The sequence below is a fragment of the Zonotrichia albicollis genome, chromosome 7 (assembly GCF_047830755.1).
Source record: "Zonotrichia albicollis isolate bZonAlb1 chromosome 7, bZonAlb1.hap1, whole genome shotgun sequence".
Classification (NCBI taxonomy): domain Eukaryota; kingdom Metazoa; phylum Chordata; class Aves; order Passeriformes; family Passerellidae; genus Zonotrichia; species Zonotrichia albicollis.
Genome location: NC_133825.1, coordinates 17,721,567 through 17,736,933, shown reverse-complemented (window position 1 = coordinate 17,736,933; position 15,367 = coordinate 17,721,567). Strand labels below are relative to the sequence as shown.

The window sequence follows — 15,367 nt, the reverse complement described above, 5'->3', positions numbered from 1 at the left end:
ACTGTTCCCATTTCATGTGCATCCTTTGCAGCAACCCTTCCTCTTCCCTGCATAAATCTGGGTGCAAACCTTCCCGGGAAAAAAAACTGCTGGGTAGTATTGTGGCAAGAGGCAGAAGATGCCTGGCAGAGGGAAGCAGGGAGAGAATGAAGGCTCAGGCATTCCCTGCATCCTCGCCCTGGTGATTTGTGAGCAGCCACACTGTGTCTGAGCTGTGGGTGCTCTGTGGGGAGTGGGTTTGGACAAGAAAAGATGCAGAGGCTCAGTGCCAGCTGGACTGGGAGCTCTGGCCCTGCTGGTCACTGCCAGGCCCCGCTTCCCAGCTGCTGGCTGGGGTTTGGGGAGAGCACTGCAGTCTGGTTCAGTGACACCAGAGGGGAGCCCTGCCTTGGTTTTCCCGGGGCGAATGGCAGAGCCGTTCCTGCTGTGCACCAGAGCCTGGGGCTGCTCCACCCTGCTCAGGGGCTCACAAGGACGCTCTGGGCTGCTTGCTTTCACATTTCCTTTGGCAGTTTTATCGTGTGCTGCTGCTTGGGTGACTCTCCAGTATGCCGTGGGCTGCGTGCCCACCAGGCTCGGGAGCCGCTCATCCCAGCCAGGCTCCATCCCTGGTGGCAGCGCCACTGGGATAAGCATTGGAATGCAGGGTAGGATTGATCCAGGCTCCTCCTCCAGCACACAGACCCGTGAGATTTGTGGGGTGGTCCTGAGGCTCAGCTCCCACCTCAATCCAGCAGCCAGGGGCTCCTGAGCCCACTGTCCCTGCTGCCCAATGCTGAGGGGAGAGTAACTTAACTTTGCTTTGTGTTTGGTAAGCTCCCCAGCTCAGGTGGAGGAGAAGGACGTCCAGCTTTGGCAGGGTAGGAGGACTCATCCCAGTCTGGAATTCTCTGCCCTTGACCTCTACTCCTCTGCTTTTCTCCTGAAGGTGAAAGCCACGGATGCGGACGAAGGCATTAATGGGAGAGTGTGGTACAGGATTGTCAAGGGTGAGTCCAGGTGCCCTTTCCTGCATCAGGGAGTTTGTCTACCCAGCCTCAGGAGGCTGAGATCGCCATCCTTTTGCACTCTGGAGCCCACAGAACCATTTCTCCCAGCCCTAAGCAAAATTCAGCTTTAGGGCTCATTGCTGGGCAATGATTTGTCATGGATGGACAGCTAGATAGAATCCTAAAATCACAGAATGGTTTGGGTGGGAAGGGACCTTAAAGTTCACTTCATTCCAGCCCCCTGCCATGGGCAGGGACACCTTCCACTACCCCAGTGTGCTCCATGGCCTTGGACACTTCCAGGGATGGAGCAGCCAAACTCCTTTGGGCAGCCTGTGCCAGGGCCTCACCACCCTCACAGGGAAGGATATCATTCCAATATCCCATCTTTCAGTCTGAAGCCATTCCCACTGTTCCTGTCACTCCAGGCCCTTGTCCCAGGTCCCTCTCCAGCCCTCTTGGAGCCTCTTCAGGCACTGGAAGGGGCTCTAAGGTCTCCCTAGAGAACAGCTGAACAGCTCTCCTAGCCTGGAGCCAGAGCAGAGCTGCTCCAGCCCCCAGAGCATCTTTGTGGCTTCCTATAGGCTCACTCCAACGCATCCACATTTTTCTTATTTGATGCCATTCTGTAGCTCCTCCTGGCCTGACCCAGGGCCAAACACTGATGCAGCTGAATCTGATGTAACCAGAGGTGATGGGGCTGAAGTTTTGCTCGATAATCTCCCTCCAAAGAGCCTCCCAGAGAGGGCTCAGTGTGTCCCCAGGACGGGTGTGGGGGCAGTGGGCAGCATCCATCTCAGTTTTTTCCCCATTTCCAGGAAACGAGCACAACCACTTCCGCATCAACCCCAGCACGGGGCTGGTGATGCGGGGAGTGCGGCACCTGGACAGGGAGCAGAACTCCTCCCACGTGCTGGAGGTGGAGGCCTACAACACGGAGCAGGGGCCCATGAGGAGCTCCGTGCGGGTGAGGAGCTCACAGCCGATCGCGCAAAACGCTCGCGATGCTTGGTCCTTCCCAGGACAGGAAATTAGAAAGATCTGGCGTGGGAAGTCTCTGGGGGCTGCTCGTGGCTAGAGAAGAGGTTGTTGGCGGGGGGATTGTTTGATTTTTCTTTTTTCCTGTGGTGTTTTGGTGCTGTTATGCTGCTGAGGCGTGCGGCAGTCGCTCAGAGGGAGTCCTGCTCGCTCGGTGAGATGCGGCTCTGCTGCTGGGAAGAAAAGCTGAGCCTCAGCCTGCTGAAAACCCTGTGTCCTGGCCAGGCACTGTTTAAATAATCCAGAACCCAGTGGTGACAGTTGTCAGCTGCAGCACAGCCGTTTCCCACGGCTCCCACAAGCCCAGCCCTCCACCTATTCTTAGACCCAGTGCTGGGGTGGGCTCTGGCTGACTGTGAGGTGCCCCCAGCACCAACAGCAAGCAGAAAACCAGGAGAAAGAAATGTGTTCCCTGGGGAAACAGCACTGAACTTGGAGCAAAAATTTCCCAGCGAGTCTCTCTGTTGTGAGGTCTCCAGGGGTTTGATCAGGGAATCCCAGAGGATGGAGGAATTGATGCACCCAGGGTGCCTCCTCCCCAGCAGGGAAAGGCTGACTCACTCTGACCCACAGGATCTAATGGTTTAAATCAGATTTAAACATCACAGGCTTAAATTTGGGATGTTAAACCCTTTATGTTCATTCTCCATCCCGTGGTGTTTGTAGAAGAGGTGGCTTGGTTGGGAAAGACAGGAGTCTGCTGAGGAAGGCAGGAGCCTCCCCTGAAATAGAGAATATAAACCCTCCCCACCTCTCCCAATTGCTATGAATTATAAATTAAGGGGCTCTCAGGCAAAAATATGGCAGCAGGAAATAACAATTCTTTAATAGGGAAGGAAAAAAAAAGGATAAAATAAACAATGCAGAACAGGACTGACAGAGTCAGAACCCAACCTGACACCCTGTTGGTCAGGCTGTTGGTGGCAGTCCCATTGGAAATGTGGCTCAGCCCTCCTGCAGTGTCAGTTCTGTTGGAGCAGGGATCCTGTAGAGAAGGATGTATTCTCCCTCTGAAGATCCAGTGGGAGAAGAGGCAGCTGCTGTTCCTCTGGGGAATCCCGTGGAGAAAGCCGTGCTGGTGTCTCAAAAACCTCTGGATTATATCTGGGTAGCAATGCTTGGCTCCTCCCCCTGGGCGGAGCATCTCCCAATGGGATGTTATAGTTCTTATCAGCCATGCAGTGACATTCAATAGTCTGTTATCAGCAATGTCCCCTCCCAAGGGAGGTGTGATTGTGCTCACTCAAAGAGAGAGATAAGGCAAACTGCCCACTTGACAAAGGTAATCTGCCATATAGATGGTAATGGAAAACATCTTGCATTGCAATTTTCAACAAGAAGTTATCACAGGATCATGGAATGGGTTGAGTTGGAAGGGACCTTCAATCCCCCCCTCTGCCATTGTCAGGGACACCTCCACTGGCCCAAGTTGCTCTGAGCCGTGTCCAGCCTGGCTTTGAACACTGAAATGTTTCTCCATGAGCACCATGAAGGGTTGGTTCCCCAGTCTCACCCATTTCCTGTGTGGTTTCTCCGGGGCTCCCCAGGTGATCGTCTACGTGGAGGACGTCAATGACGAGGTGCCAGTGTTCACGCAGCGCCAGTACAGCCGCCTGGGGCTGCGGGAGACGGCGGGGATCGGCACCTCCGTGGCAGTGGTCCGTGCCACCGACCGGGACACAGGTGGGAAGGGCAGGTGGGACACACCCAGTGTGGGGACGGCAGTGAGATGCCAGCCACTGCACGGATCCTCATGGCCCCTCAGCCTGCACAGCTGGCTTTGAGCAAGGCAGCACAGGACGGATAGCTCAGGACGCTCCTGGGGGCAGAGTATCCAAATCCTGGTTTTTGCAGAATGTGGGAATCTGCAAAATTAGAGGGTTTTGGGAAAGCTGCAAAAGGCAGGCCTCAGAGACAGCAGAACTGTGATTAGAGCTAAGCAGCAGCCATGAGATTGGTCAGCAGAAAAATTATTTGAACTGAAGAAAAGCAAGGACAAATACAACAATGGTGTGTGTATTAACACTTGTCTAGAATAACTCCCTAAGCTATAGAAAAGTTTATCTAGCAAGATATTAGAAAGTTCTAAGCTTAATAACGGAGCTCTGTGCACTGTGTTTTAAGGCTCACAAGCAGGTATTTTATTTGAAATAAGCAAGCATTGTTTTAACCACAGGTACGTGTGCTTATGGTGGTTGGATAGAACTACTGTCAATGTGCTTTTGCTTTGTGTGATTGGTCAAAAAACTTATAAAGTGAGTTGTAACATGAAGTTCTTGGTCTGCTGCCTGGGATGTGAGCTGCTGGCATCTTCCCATTGTCATCACCATGTAATGAGGCTGATCTGGAAAATCAAACAGCTCAAGGCATGTTCCACAGCAGCCCCATCCTGTTTGTGATTTGTAAATAGTGCCCGGACAGTGACAAATGTCCAAATACCCAGGCCACTCATAGCTGTGGCTACCTTAAGCAAGCTTAGTGGATTTCAGCTCTTTAGTGATTATCAGCTCTTAGGATTCCCAGCTTTTGCTTGCTTGCTAAGGTGCCTGGTGGGCTAGAAGAAGAAGCAGATGAGAGAAAAGAAGAAATCATCCTGGGGGTTCCACAGCAATGGTTTATTGAGGGGTGTGTGAAGGGTTCCAGCGAGGGCTCTTCTTCTCCTGAATGAGCTAAAACAGCCCATTTTTATAGGATACAGAGGGATCCAAACTTGTCGAGCAGTAGGGGTTAGGGGAAAGTGACCTATGGGGTTACAGAGATAAGGTAGGGTCCGAGAGGCAGAAGACAGGAGCTTATTTTGCTATCCCATCATGACTTGCAATTCCTACCTTTAAGTCTCAGCCCTCCACGGAGCCCTAGCCAATTCCATAGAATCTGCTACAGATGCTGGCTTGGCTGGGCTGAAATCCAGTGGAATGGGCTCTGCCAGGGGGAGGCATCAGTGGTGCCTGGTGTGGTTCTCTGGTTCCTCGGGGTGCTTGGTGCAGCCAGCACCTCCAGCTCCTGGTCCCTCCCCAGGGCCCGGGGGCCTGGTGAGCTACAGAATCGTGTCGGGTGCAGAAGGGAAGTTCGAGATCGACGAGAGCACGGGGCTCATCACCACCATCGACTACCTGGACTACGAGACCAAAACCAGCTACCTGATGAACGTCTCTGCCACGGACCAGGCGCCGCCCCACAACCAGGGCTTCTGCAGCGTGTACGTCAGCCTGCTGAACGAGCTGGACGAGGCCGTGCAGTTCTCCAACAGCAGCTACGAGGCCGTGATCATGGAGAACATCCCGCTGGGCTCCGAGGTGCTCCGCGTCCAGGCACGCTCCATTGACAACCTCAACCAGATCACCTATAAGTTCGACCCCAACACCAACCCCCAGGCGCTCTCCCTCTTCAAAATCAACGGGATCACGGTAAGCAGCCACAGCACGGTCCCTCCTGGCCCGTTTGGGCATGGTGAGCTTTGGGTTTGGTGACCAAAACCAAAGCTGCTGCTCATGCTTGGCAGGGAGTGATCACGGTCAAAGGCCAGGTGGACCGGGAGAAGGGGGATTTCTACACCTTGACAGTGGTGGCTGATGATGGAGGACCAAAGATTGACTCCACAGTGGTGAGTGCCTTCTCCCAGTTTCCCTACCATCCCCTGTCCATCTCAGACCACCTCCCTCTCCCAGGACAGCCTGTTCTAGCTGAGCTTTCTGCTCCAGCTTCCAGAGTCCAGAAACCCTGCTAAAACAGTTTTGAAGGAGGTAAAATTAGGGGCATTTAAATATCCACAGCGGTTTGTGTTTCTGAGGGTTATATTTAACAGTTTCACAGGCAGCCAAGCAGGGGGTGATTTGCATTTCTCTGCCGGCTGCAGGGCCCACCCATGGGTGCTTACAGCTCTGCTCTCCACACAGCACCGTGCCCTTGTCTGAACCTCTCCCAGGGTGAGGGGCAGATGTGCCAGCCTCAGCTAGGGAAAAACAAAGGGATGCCCCAACACTGGAGCCTCCAAATCGCTGCAGAGGAGTACCCATGACCTCTGGCACTGCTGTGGTAGGATCAGGGTTAACCCACACTTCCTCATGCCTCGCTAACTCCTCATTGTTTGTGTTCTCTGTTTCTCCCTCTGCTTTCCTCCAACAGAAGGTAAGCCTGCTGGAGACCAGAATCCCTGCCAGGGTGCACACTGAGCTGCAAGGAGGGACTGAGGTGGATGTCCCACCAGCACCAGCCCCTCTGCCACTCCCAGGACGTGGGGCAGCCCCGTGAGCCCCTCTGCTGCTGCCCAGCAGGATCCCTGATCCGGCTCCCTGATCCAGTGCTCGGGACAGCAGCTGCCGGATCTGCCTCAGTGGCTGAATGAGCTCTCCCTGCTCCTGGCTCTGTGTTGTGAATCCAGCAGCAACAATGAGTGAATCACCCCAGGGCTCGCAGCTCGCTCCCCAGCTTCCTCCCAGGATGTTGTCGCACTCAGCCCGGCCGCACCTGGGAGCTTGGGGCACCCATAAATAAATCCCCGGGAACAGAGAGGCTCTTCCTCTCTCATCTCTGTGCTGCCCTGCAGCACTTGGATTGCAAACTCGATGAGAGAATTTCCTCTGCCTAACTGTGGCCAAGGTAGCCAGGCTTCGAGCAGCTCGTGCTCCTGTGCCTTTTTCCAGGAGGGAGCTCAGGTCTCCTCCACACCCGGCTTGCCCTGGTTGAGTTAAACACACTCAGCTCTGCGTTCTTTGTCCCTGTTGAGCTTTAGAGCAAATCCTGCCTGACCCTGCTGCTGTGAGCATGGATGAAATCACTGCTAGTGAAAAATTTACCAGGAAAGAGTCACCCTGCAGCAGCCCAAGCTGCTCTGTGCCTGGCTATTTAGAGGATAAAAACCAGAGGGTGGGCAGGGGTCTGGCTCCTGTCCATGCCCTGAGTCCCGTGCCCCCTCCCAGGTGACCATCACAGTCCTGGATGAGAATGACAACAGCCCCGAGTTCGACATCACCTCTGACTCATCTGTCAGCGTGGCTGAGGACATCGCCGTGGGCAAGAGGGTGGCCCTGGTGCTGGCCCGAGACCCAGATGCGGGCAGCAATGGCCAGGTAGGGACAGAGACATTTGGATGATGCTATTAGACATGCGGGGTTTTCCTGTGCAGGGCCAGGAGTTGGTCTCAATGATCCCTTCCAGCTTCTGTGAGACTGTGTGTGGTGTTTCACTGACACAGAAATCCCCCTGCCAGCACCCTCCCAACCCCTTCCCTCTGCATCCCTGTGAGTGCAAACTCTGGCCATTAATGCCAGGTTTTGGGGGCATTGTGCAGTAAGTGCCAAGAGTCCAACAGCATTAAGGATATTGCCCTGTTATCTATTTAATTCATGTTCAGAGCAGGTTGAAGAACAGAATTTCTGTTTTGATTTTCCCCATAATGGGACTGTCCAAAAAGGCAAGGCAGCAGGAGAGGCAAAGCATTGTCCTTAGGCTGTCTGGGGCAAAGAGCTCTGTGGGACCAGTGTCAAAAGGAGCCCTGCAATCTGAAAACCAGCTGTGGCCTCTCCCACTGTGGGGACCAGCAGCAAAGCCCTTGGCAGGCTGAGCAGGAAGCTCTCTGACATTTGTTATTTTCATTACCCTGCAGACAAGCATTAATGAGGTCCCATCACCCTTAATAACAGAAATTGCTGGCAGTATGGGAGCTGCCAGAGGGGTTGGCCATGTTTGCTTTGGGGTGGCTGCAACAACCCAGCACACCTGTGGATCCCTCTACATTGGGCCTTTTCAGAAGCTGGGGGGATGCTGGATTTATTTTTGCAGGGTCTCCTTCCCCTTCCTCCTCCTCAGCATCACCCTGCCTGCCCTGGTTTTGTTTCCCTGTGGTGATTCCAGGTGACTTTCTCTCTGGCATCGGGGAATATCGGCCGTGCTTTTGAGATCCGCACCACCAACGGCACCTACGGCGAGGTGTTCGTGGCGCGGCCGCTGGACCGGGAGCTGCTGGACCACTACACCCTACGGGTCAGCACCAAGCCACCCCTCACCCCGTGGTCTGAGCACCGAGGCTGTTTGCTTGGAGCTGTCAGCTTCAAAACAGCCCTTTTTCCCCTCGGAAATCCACCCCTGACTGCAGATCCAAGCGTCAGACGGCGGCATTCCCCCGCGGAGGAAGGAGCACATTCTGCGGGTGAACATCCTGGATGTCAATGACAACCCCCCTGTCATCGACAGCCCCTTCGGCTACAACGTCAGCGTGAGCGAGGTGAGCACACAGCTCCTCCCCTTCCGCCCTCCCAGGGGCAGCTCTGACCACAAGGCAGGTGGGGACAGCGCAGTGTCCCTTGCAAGCATCACCTTGGGTCATTTAAGGCCTGGTGACCCCGTGCAAACCTCATCTTTGTCCATTTGATGGTTGGCATTCCCTTGCAAACCTCACCTTGGGTCATTTAAGAGTTGTTATTTGATGGTTGGCATCTCCTTGCAAACCTCACCTGGGACCATTTAAGGGTTGTTGACCCCATGCAAACCTCATCTTTGGCCATTTGATGGTTGACATCCCCATGCAAACCTCACCTTGGGTCATTTAAGCATTAGTGACCCTGTGCAAACCTCATCTTTGGCCATTTGATGGGTGGTGTCCCCTTGCAAACCTCACCTTGGGTCATTTAAGAGTTGTTATTTGATGGTTGGCATCTCCTTGCAAACTTTACCTTGGGCCATTTAAGGGTTGTTGATCCCATGCAAACCTCATCTTTGGTCATTTGATGGTTGGCATCCCCATGCAAACCTCACTTTGAGTCATTTAAGGCTTGTCCCCTTGCAAACCTCACCTTGGGTCATTCAAGCATTAGTGGCCCCATGCAAACCTCATCTTTGGTCATTTGATGGGTGGTGTCCCCTTGCAAACCTCACCTTGGGTCATTTAAGGGTTGTTATTTGATGGTTGGCGTCCCCATGCAAATGTCACCTTGGGTCATTTAAAGCTTGGTGACCCCATGCAAACCTCATCTTCGGTTCATTTAAGCATTAGTGGCCCCATGCAAACCTCATCTTTGGTCATTTAAGGCTTGGTGACCCCATGCAAACCTCATCTTTGGCCATTTGATGGTTGACATCCCCTTGCAAACCTCACCTTGGGTCATTTAAGCATTAGTGACCCTGTGCAAACCTCATCTTTGGTCATTTGATGGTTGGCATCCCCTTGCAAACCTCATCTTGGGTAGTTTAAAGGTTTTTGATCCCTTGCCATCCCTACCATGGGTGTTATAAGGGCTGGTGACCCCTTGAAAGCCCTCACTGGTGATGTCCTCCTTGTTTTGGGTGAGGAAAAAGCTCTGTGAGCAACTGAAGCCCCTGAGGCTGCAGAGAGCAGCCAGAAGGAGAAGTGGCTACATGCCCATGGAAACGCCACCAAAGTGACACAAGAGACAGTGCTGTGCAGAATAAGAATGGCTTTCAGGAAGCAGCTTAGCAAGGGCCAGATAATTAAGCAATAAAACACAATCAGGCATGAGAAAAGACAACTTATTTCCTGACAGTTTAATTCCTGGACTGAGGCAGGGGGGAAATCTCAATTTGGTGATGAAAAATGAAATATGAGTAATAGCCAGTGCCACTTAGCTGTGAGGAACTGCTGCTCGTGATTTATAGCTTAGCATTAAGGATATTGCCCTGTTAAGGTTTTCTTATCTATTTAATACATGTTCATAGCAGGTTGAAGAACAGAATTTCTGTTTTGATTTTCCCCATAATGGGACTATCCAAAAATAATTAGCTGAGCTCTGGGTCCATTACACGGCCTTCACCTCTGCTCACACTGCAGGTTTTATGCTCTTCCAGGCTGTGCCAGACTAGATAAGACCCAATGTGCAGCTTTCTGCTGAGCTGCCGGGTGTTGGGGCAGCGAGTTTGGAGCCTCAAGCACATCAGTGCCCTCTCTATATTAGAATTACATTATTAATTAGAATTGGAATTTACCAATATAGCAGGCGAGACGTGGCTTGACTTGCCTGGCCTTGCTGCTGAACCAAACAGCAGCACTGTGGTGTTTCACCCCACAGACACTTTTGGCTGGCTGGGTGTGTGGTGTTTCACCCAGAGACACTTTTGGCTGTGGGTGTGTGGTGTTTCACCCCACAGACACTTTGGGCTGTGGGTGTGTGGTGTTTCACCCCACAGACACTTTGGGCTGGCTGGGTGTGTGGTGTTTCACCCCACAGACACTTTGGGCTGGCTGGGTGCTGCAGCTTGACCCGTGGGGACAAGGCCAGGCCTGCAGGAGCTCTGGTGGTGCTGGGATGGAGCTTCCCCCCATAACAGGGGCTGCTCCTCAGGTTTCCCTCTGTGGAGAAGCTTTGAGGCGATGGTGAAGGAAATCAGTCTGTTCTGATGGAGGGTTTGGATCCAGAGCTTTATTCTGGCCCACAGGGCTCTGAATCCAGAGCAGAAGCAATCCAGAACTCCCTGAGCCCGTGGTTGCTGTTCCTTTTACCAGGGGAAGAGTTGGGTGGGAAGGGGTAGGGAGCCACCAGCCAGGTACAGGAGAGGAGGTCTCAAGGGACAAAGGACTCAAAAGAGCTGGGAGAGGACTGGGAAGTCCTCACTTGGGAATGGTGATCTGGGATGTCCAGGACAGCAGGGGAGCAGGGAAGACTGGCCAAGAGGAATCTCTTGGGAGCTGGAAATTTGGGATCAAAAGGCCCAATGTCCCTCAAGGGGTAGAGGGCATCCTTTGAATCTGCCAATCACTCAACACCCTTCCTAGAATTCCAGGACTGACAGACAGTGCTGGGAGGGGTCAGCGTGTGGAAAGGAGAGGGGGCTGACACACCTAGGAGGGAATAATCAGGGGAGGAACGCAGGGTTCTGAGGCAAAGCATGAAATCCCACCGTGACAAATGAGGCGTTCTATCTGCGACGAGGCCAGTGGGATTTACACGGTGTATCTCTGCAGAACGTGGGCGGCGGCACGGCCGTGGTCCAGGTGCGCGCCACCGACCGCGACATCGGCCTCAACAGCGTCCTCTCCTACTACATCACGCGCGGCAACGAGGACCTGACCTTCCGCATGGACCGCATCACCGGCGAGATCGCCACGCGGCCCTCGCCGCCCGACCGCGAGCGCCAGAGCTCCTACTGCCTCGTGGTCACCGTGGAGGACGAGGGCACGCCCTCCCTGTCGGTGAGACACCAGAATGGGCCTTTGAGGCAGGACGGGATGGGCAGCACTGTGGGAGCGAGCTGGGCATCGAGTGTGGGGTGGGAAAGGGGAGAAAAGGCACAGGGTGTGATGTTCTGGCGGCTGGAGAGAGCTTGGCGCTCAGTTTGGGGTGTGAAAGGGGAGAAAAGGCACAGGGTGGGATGTTTCAGGAACTGGAGTGAGTTTAGCATTGAGCATGGGGTGTGAGAGGGGAGAAAAGGCACAGGGTGTGGTGTTTCAGGGACTGGAGTGAGTTTACCATTGAGTGTGGGGTGTGAAAAGGGGAGAAAACACACAGGGTGTGTTGTTTGGGGACTGGAGTGAGATTGGCACTCAGTTTGGGGTGTGAAAGGGGAGAAAAAGCACAGGGTGTGATGTTTGGGGACTGGAGTGAGTTTACCATTGAGTGTGGGGTGTAAAAGGGGAGAAAAGGAACAGGGTGTGATGTTCTGGGGACTGGAGTGAGTTTAGCATTGAGTGTGGGGTGTGAAAGGGGAGAAAAGGCACAGTTTTGGGGACTGGAGTGAGCTTGGCATCAAGTATGGGGTGTGAAATAGGAGAAAAGGCACAGGGTGTGGTGTTTCAGGGACTGGAGTGAGCTTGGCATCAAGTGTGGGGTGTGAAAGGGGAGAAAAGGCACAGGGTGGGATGTTTGGGGACTGGAGCGAGTTTAGCATTGAGTGTGGGGTATGAAAAGGGGAGAAAACACACAGGGTGTGTTGTTTGGGGACTGGAGTGAGATTGGCACTTAGTTCGGGGCATAAAAGGGAAGAAAAGGCACAGGGTGTGATGTTCTGGCGGCTGGAGAGAGCTTGGCGCTCAGTTTGGGGTGTGAAAGGGGAGAAAAGGCACAGGGTGGGATGTTTGAGGGACTGGAGTGAGTTTAGCATTGAGTGTGAAGTGTAAAAGTGGAGAAATGGCACAGGGTGTGATGTTTCAGGGAGGAGAGTGAGCTTGGCATTGAGTGTGGCACATGAAAGGGGAGAGAAGGCACAGGGTGTGATGTTCTGGGGACTCAGGGCCCAAACCTGCTGTGCACAGATTTGGTCTCCTTTGATGCTTGGTTGTGCAAGACCTTCCCTCACAGTCATTCAGCAGGCCTCATCTCCATCTCCAAACACAAAAAATATGAGTATCTCTATGGGGAGGTGTGCTGGTGCTGCTGCCCTGCTCACGGGGTGCTGGGTCTGGAAGGGCTCCAGGCATTGCCCTCCCATCTCAGCACTGGGAGTGGCTGGAGCAGCAGCCCAGCCTCAGCTCCCTTCACCATTGGTGTGCATGTCTGCTGAGGGCCTTGTGAATGAGAAGAGCTCTGGCGATTTTGATGAGGGGCTGGAGTGCCAGGACAAGGGTGAATGGATTCAGACTGAGAGGGGGATAATATGAGACCCCACCCATCATCCCATGGTCTGGGAAAGTGACTGTTCTGCTTGGGTTCCTGTTTGTGCCTCTGAGGATGGCTCAAAAAGTCAAAAGAGCAAACACCATGTTGGGCATTTTCCAGCTCTGAGTCCCTTCTAACCCCAGGTGTCTGTGGAGAGGTGAGTGAGCACCCACAGGCACAAATGGTGAGAGAAGCTGACACCTCGTGTGACACTGCCATCCTTCCTGTCCCCACCTCCACCTGCTATCTCTCACCATCTCTGCTCTGCCTACAGAGCTCTGCCTGCAGAGCCCTGCTCTACATTCTGATGAATCAGCTGGCAGCCAGCAGTGCAAGCTGTGGCTGTGATTCTCACCTCAGGCTTTGCACTCTCAGCTCTTCCCTCCCACTTGGTTCACACTCCAGCTTCTGCACCACCCTCTTTTCCATGAGTTGCACTGTCACTGAGGCTCAAACCCAGCTAAGCCACTTCCCCAGAGAGAGAGAGGGCTGTGCTGTGGCTGCAGCACACCGTGCCACCAGCCCCTACTTGTCCCTGTCACCGAGGATGTGGGACACTGATCCTGAAGTGCTGAGCTGGCAAATCCCATTGCCATGGTAATGGCTGCTCCCCTTCCCAGTGCCAGCAGGGACAAGTGGCACAGCTCATCCCTCCCTGCTGCCCAGGCAGTGTCCCCACAGGCTCTGCTGTGTGCCCACCATGTCACGAGCACACGTTCTGCCAGCAGCAGCAATCCAAAGCCAGCCACACAAAGTGCCCAGTGACCCAATTCCTGAGTGGGGAGAGGAGCTTTGGCCCCTCTCAGGGCTCAGGGACACTCAGCTCTTGTCAAAGGCGTGTTGCTGGGTGCCTGCTGGCCTCATGCCTGCCTGGGGAAATGATGTCTGTCAGGGCCTTGCTGCCTGCCAGAAACTGGGGCTTTCACAGGGAGCTCCAGGCTGGTGCAACAATGCACAAAAGGGGGTGATTGTCTGTAATTTTTACATCCATCCATCCATCCAAGGTTTGCCCTTCTCTGCATGGGAGAGGCAGAGGAGACGGAACTGGGAGAGGACTGGGAAGTCCTCACTTGGAAGTGGTGATCTGGGATGCCCAGGACAGCACAAAAAGGGGGGGATTGTTTGTGATTCGTACATCCATCCATCCATCCATCCATCCATCCATCCATCCATCCATCCATCCATCCATCCAAGGTTTGGCCTTGTCTGCGTGGGAGAGGCAGAGGAGACGGAGCTGGGAGAGGACTGGGAAGTCCTCACTTGGAAGAGGTGATCTGGGATGCCCAGGACTGCAAGGGAGCAGGGAACATTGGCCAAGAGGAATCTCTTGGGAGCTGGAAATGTGGGAACAAAAGGATAAATTAAGAGTATTTTCATTTTAAAAAGCATTGTGGGAGGGAAAACACCTTCACAAGCTGGTGAGCTGCGGCTGGAAGGTGTGTGGGAATTGCAGGAGCCACCTGGGCACTGTCTGACCCTGGGGCACCTCCTCAAGGGCTGGCCCTGCCCCAGAGTGGTCAGGATGCTTCCTGCAGGAAAATCTCTGCCCAAGGAAGGTGCAGCAGCCCTGAGCACTGGGACAGGATCCTGTGGCACCCACAGCCCCAGGCACTGCAAGGCAGGGTGGATCCTCACTGCCCAGATGTTCTCTTGCAGCTGGGTCACCTTCACCATGAGCATCTGTGTCATCTTCCCCATGGAATTGGGGGCTGAGGTGGGGACCCAGCACCCCTGTGCCAGGACTCTTGCTCCAGCATGCATAGTAGCCTGGGAAGCTGTTTCTTCTCTCTCCCAGAAACTTTAGTTTTCCTTCTGGAGGGAAAGCTGATGCCACTTAGTGCCCCAACATGCCCCACCACAGCCTCTGGCAGAGCTTAGCTCAGCCTGCAGCACCAGGTATCCCAAAAAAGGGGGTTCCTGCCACACAGAGCCAAACCTGTTTCCAGCAAAGCTTGGTTCTGTCATCGGGCAGTGCATTCCTGAGGGAGCACAGCCACTTGGAGAGGGTTGCAAAGCCGTTAGGACCTGCAGGCAGGCAAAACCCCGGCGTGATTCCAGCTGGAGCTGCTGAGACAGGGAAAAGGAACTGCTGGAGGCACCAGGTGCTGGATTGCCCTGCAGAGCCAGGAAGGGGCTGAGCTGTGGGTGGCAATGAAGCACAAGCCCAAGCTCAGGAAGTTCCATCCGTGGTACATGGGGGTGTGGGCTTCTCCTTCATCCCTGAACCCCTCCGTGGGTTCTCCTTCATCCCTGAACCATGCGGGTGCTGTCTTCTTCATCCCTGAACCATCCTGTGGGTGCTGGCTTCTTCTTCATCCCTGAACCACCTTGTGGGTGCTGGCTTCTCCTTCATCCCTGAACCATCCTGTGGGTGCTGGCTTCTTCTTCATCTCTGAACCACCTTGTGGGTGCTGGCTTCTCCTTCATCCCTGAACCCCCTCATGGGTGCTGGCTTCTCCTTCATTCCTGAACCACCTTGTGGGTGCTGGCTTCTCCTTCATCCCTGAACCATCCTGTGGGTGCCAGCTCCTCCTTCATCCTTGAATCACCTTGTGGCTTCTCCTTCATCCCTGAACCATCCTGCGGGTGCTGGCTTCTTCTTCATCTCTGAATCACCTTGTGGGTGCTGGCTTCTCCTTCATTCCTTATCCACCTTGTGTGTGCTGGCTTCTCCTTCATCCTTGAACCACATTGTGGGCTCTCCTTCATCCCTGAACCACCTCATGGGTGCTCCTGCTGAATCCAATGCTGGATTAATCAGGATTTGCAGCTCCCCAGCCTGTTCCAGAGGCAAAC

General features: G+C 54.0%; 1 protein-coding gene across 1 annotated transcript in view; it reads left to right on the top strand.

Moving 5' to 3' along the window:
• CDH23 (cadherin related 23) overlaps positions 1-15,367 on the top strand; it is a 209,763-nt gene that overhangs the window by 159,937 nt on the left and 34,459 nt on the right. Inside the window, exons 28-37 of the mRNA XM_074544462.1 lie at positions 929-989; positions 1,808-1,956; positions 3,575-3,710; positions 5,046-5,434; positions 5,530-5,631; positions 6,153-6,155; positions 6,947-7,096; positions 7,881-8,009; positions 8,122-8,250; positions 10,942-11,169. Coding sequence (XP_074400563.1) covers positions 929-989; positions 1,808-1,956; positions 3,575-3,710; positions 5,046-5,434; positions 5,530-5,631; positions 6,153-6,155; positions 6,947-7,096; positions 7,881-8,009; positions 8,122-8,250; positions 10,942-11,169 — 1,476 coding nt within the window. The remainder of the gene's footprint in view (positions 1-928; positions 990-1,807; positions 1,957-3,574; positions 3,711-5,045; positions 5,435-5,529; positions 5,632-6,152; positions 6,156-6,946; positions 7,097-7,880; positions 8,010-8,121; positions 8,251-10,941; positions 11,170-15,367) is intronic.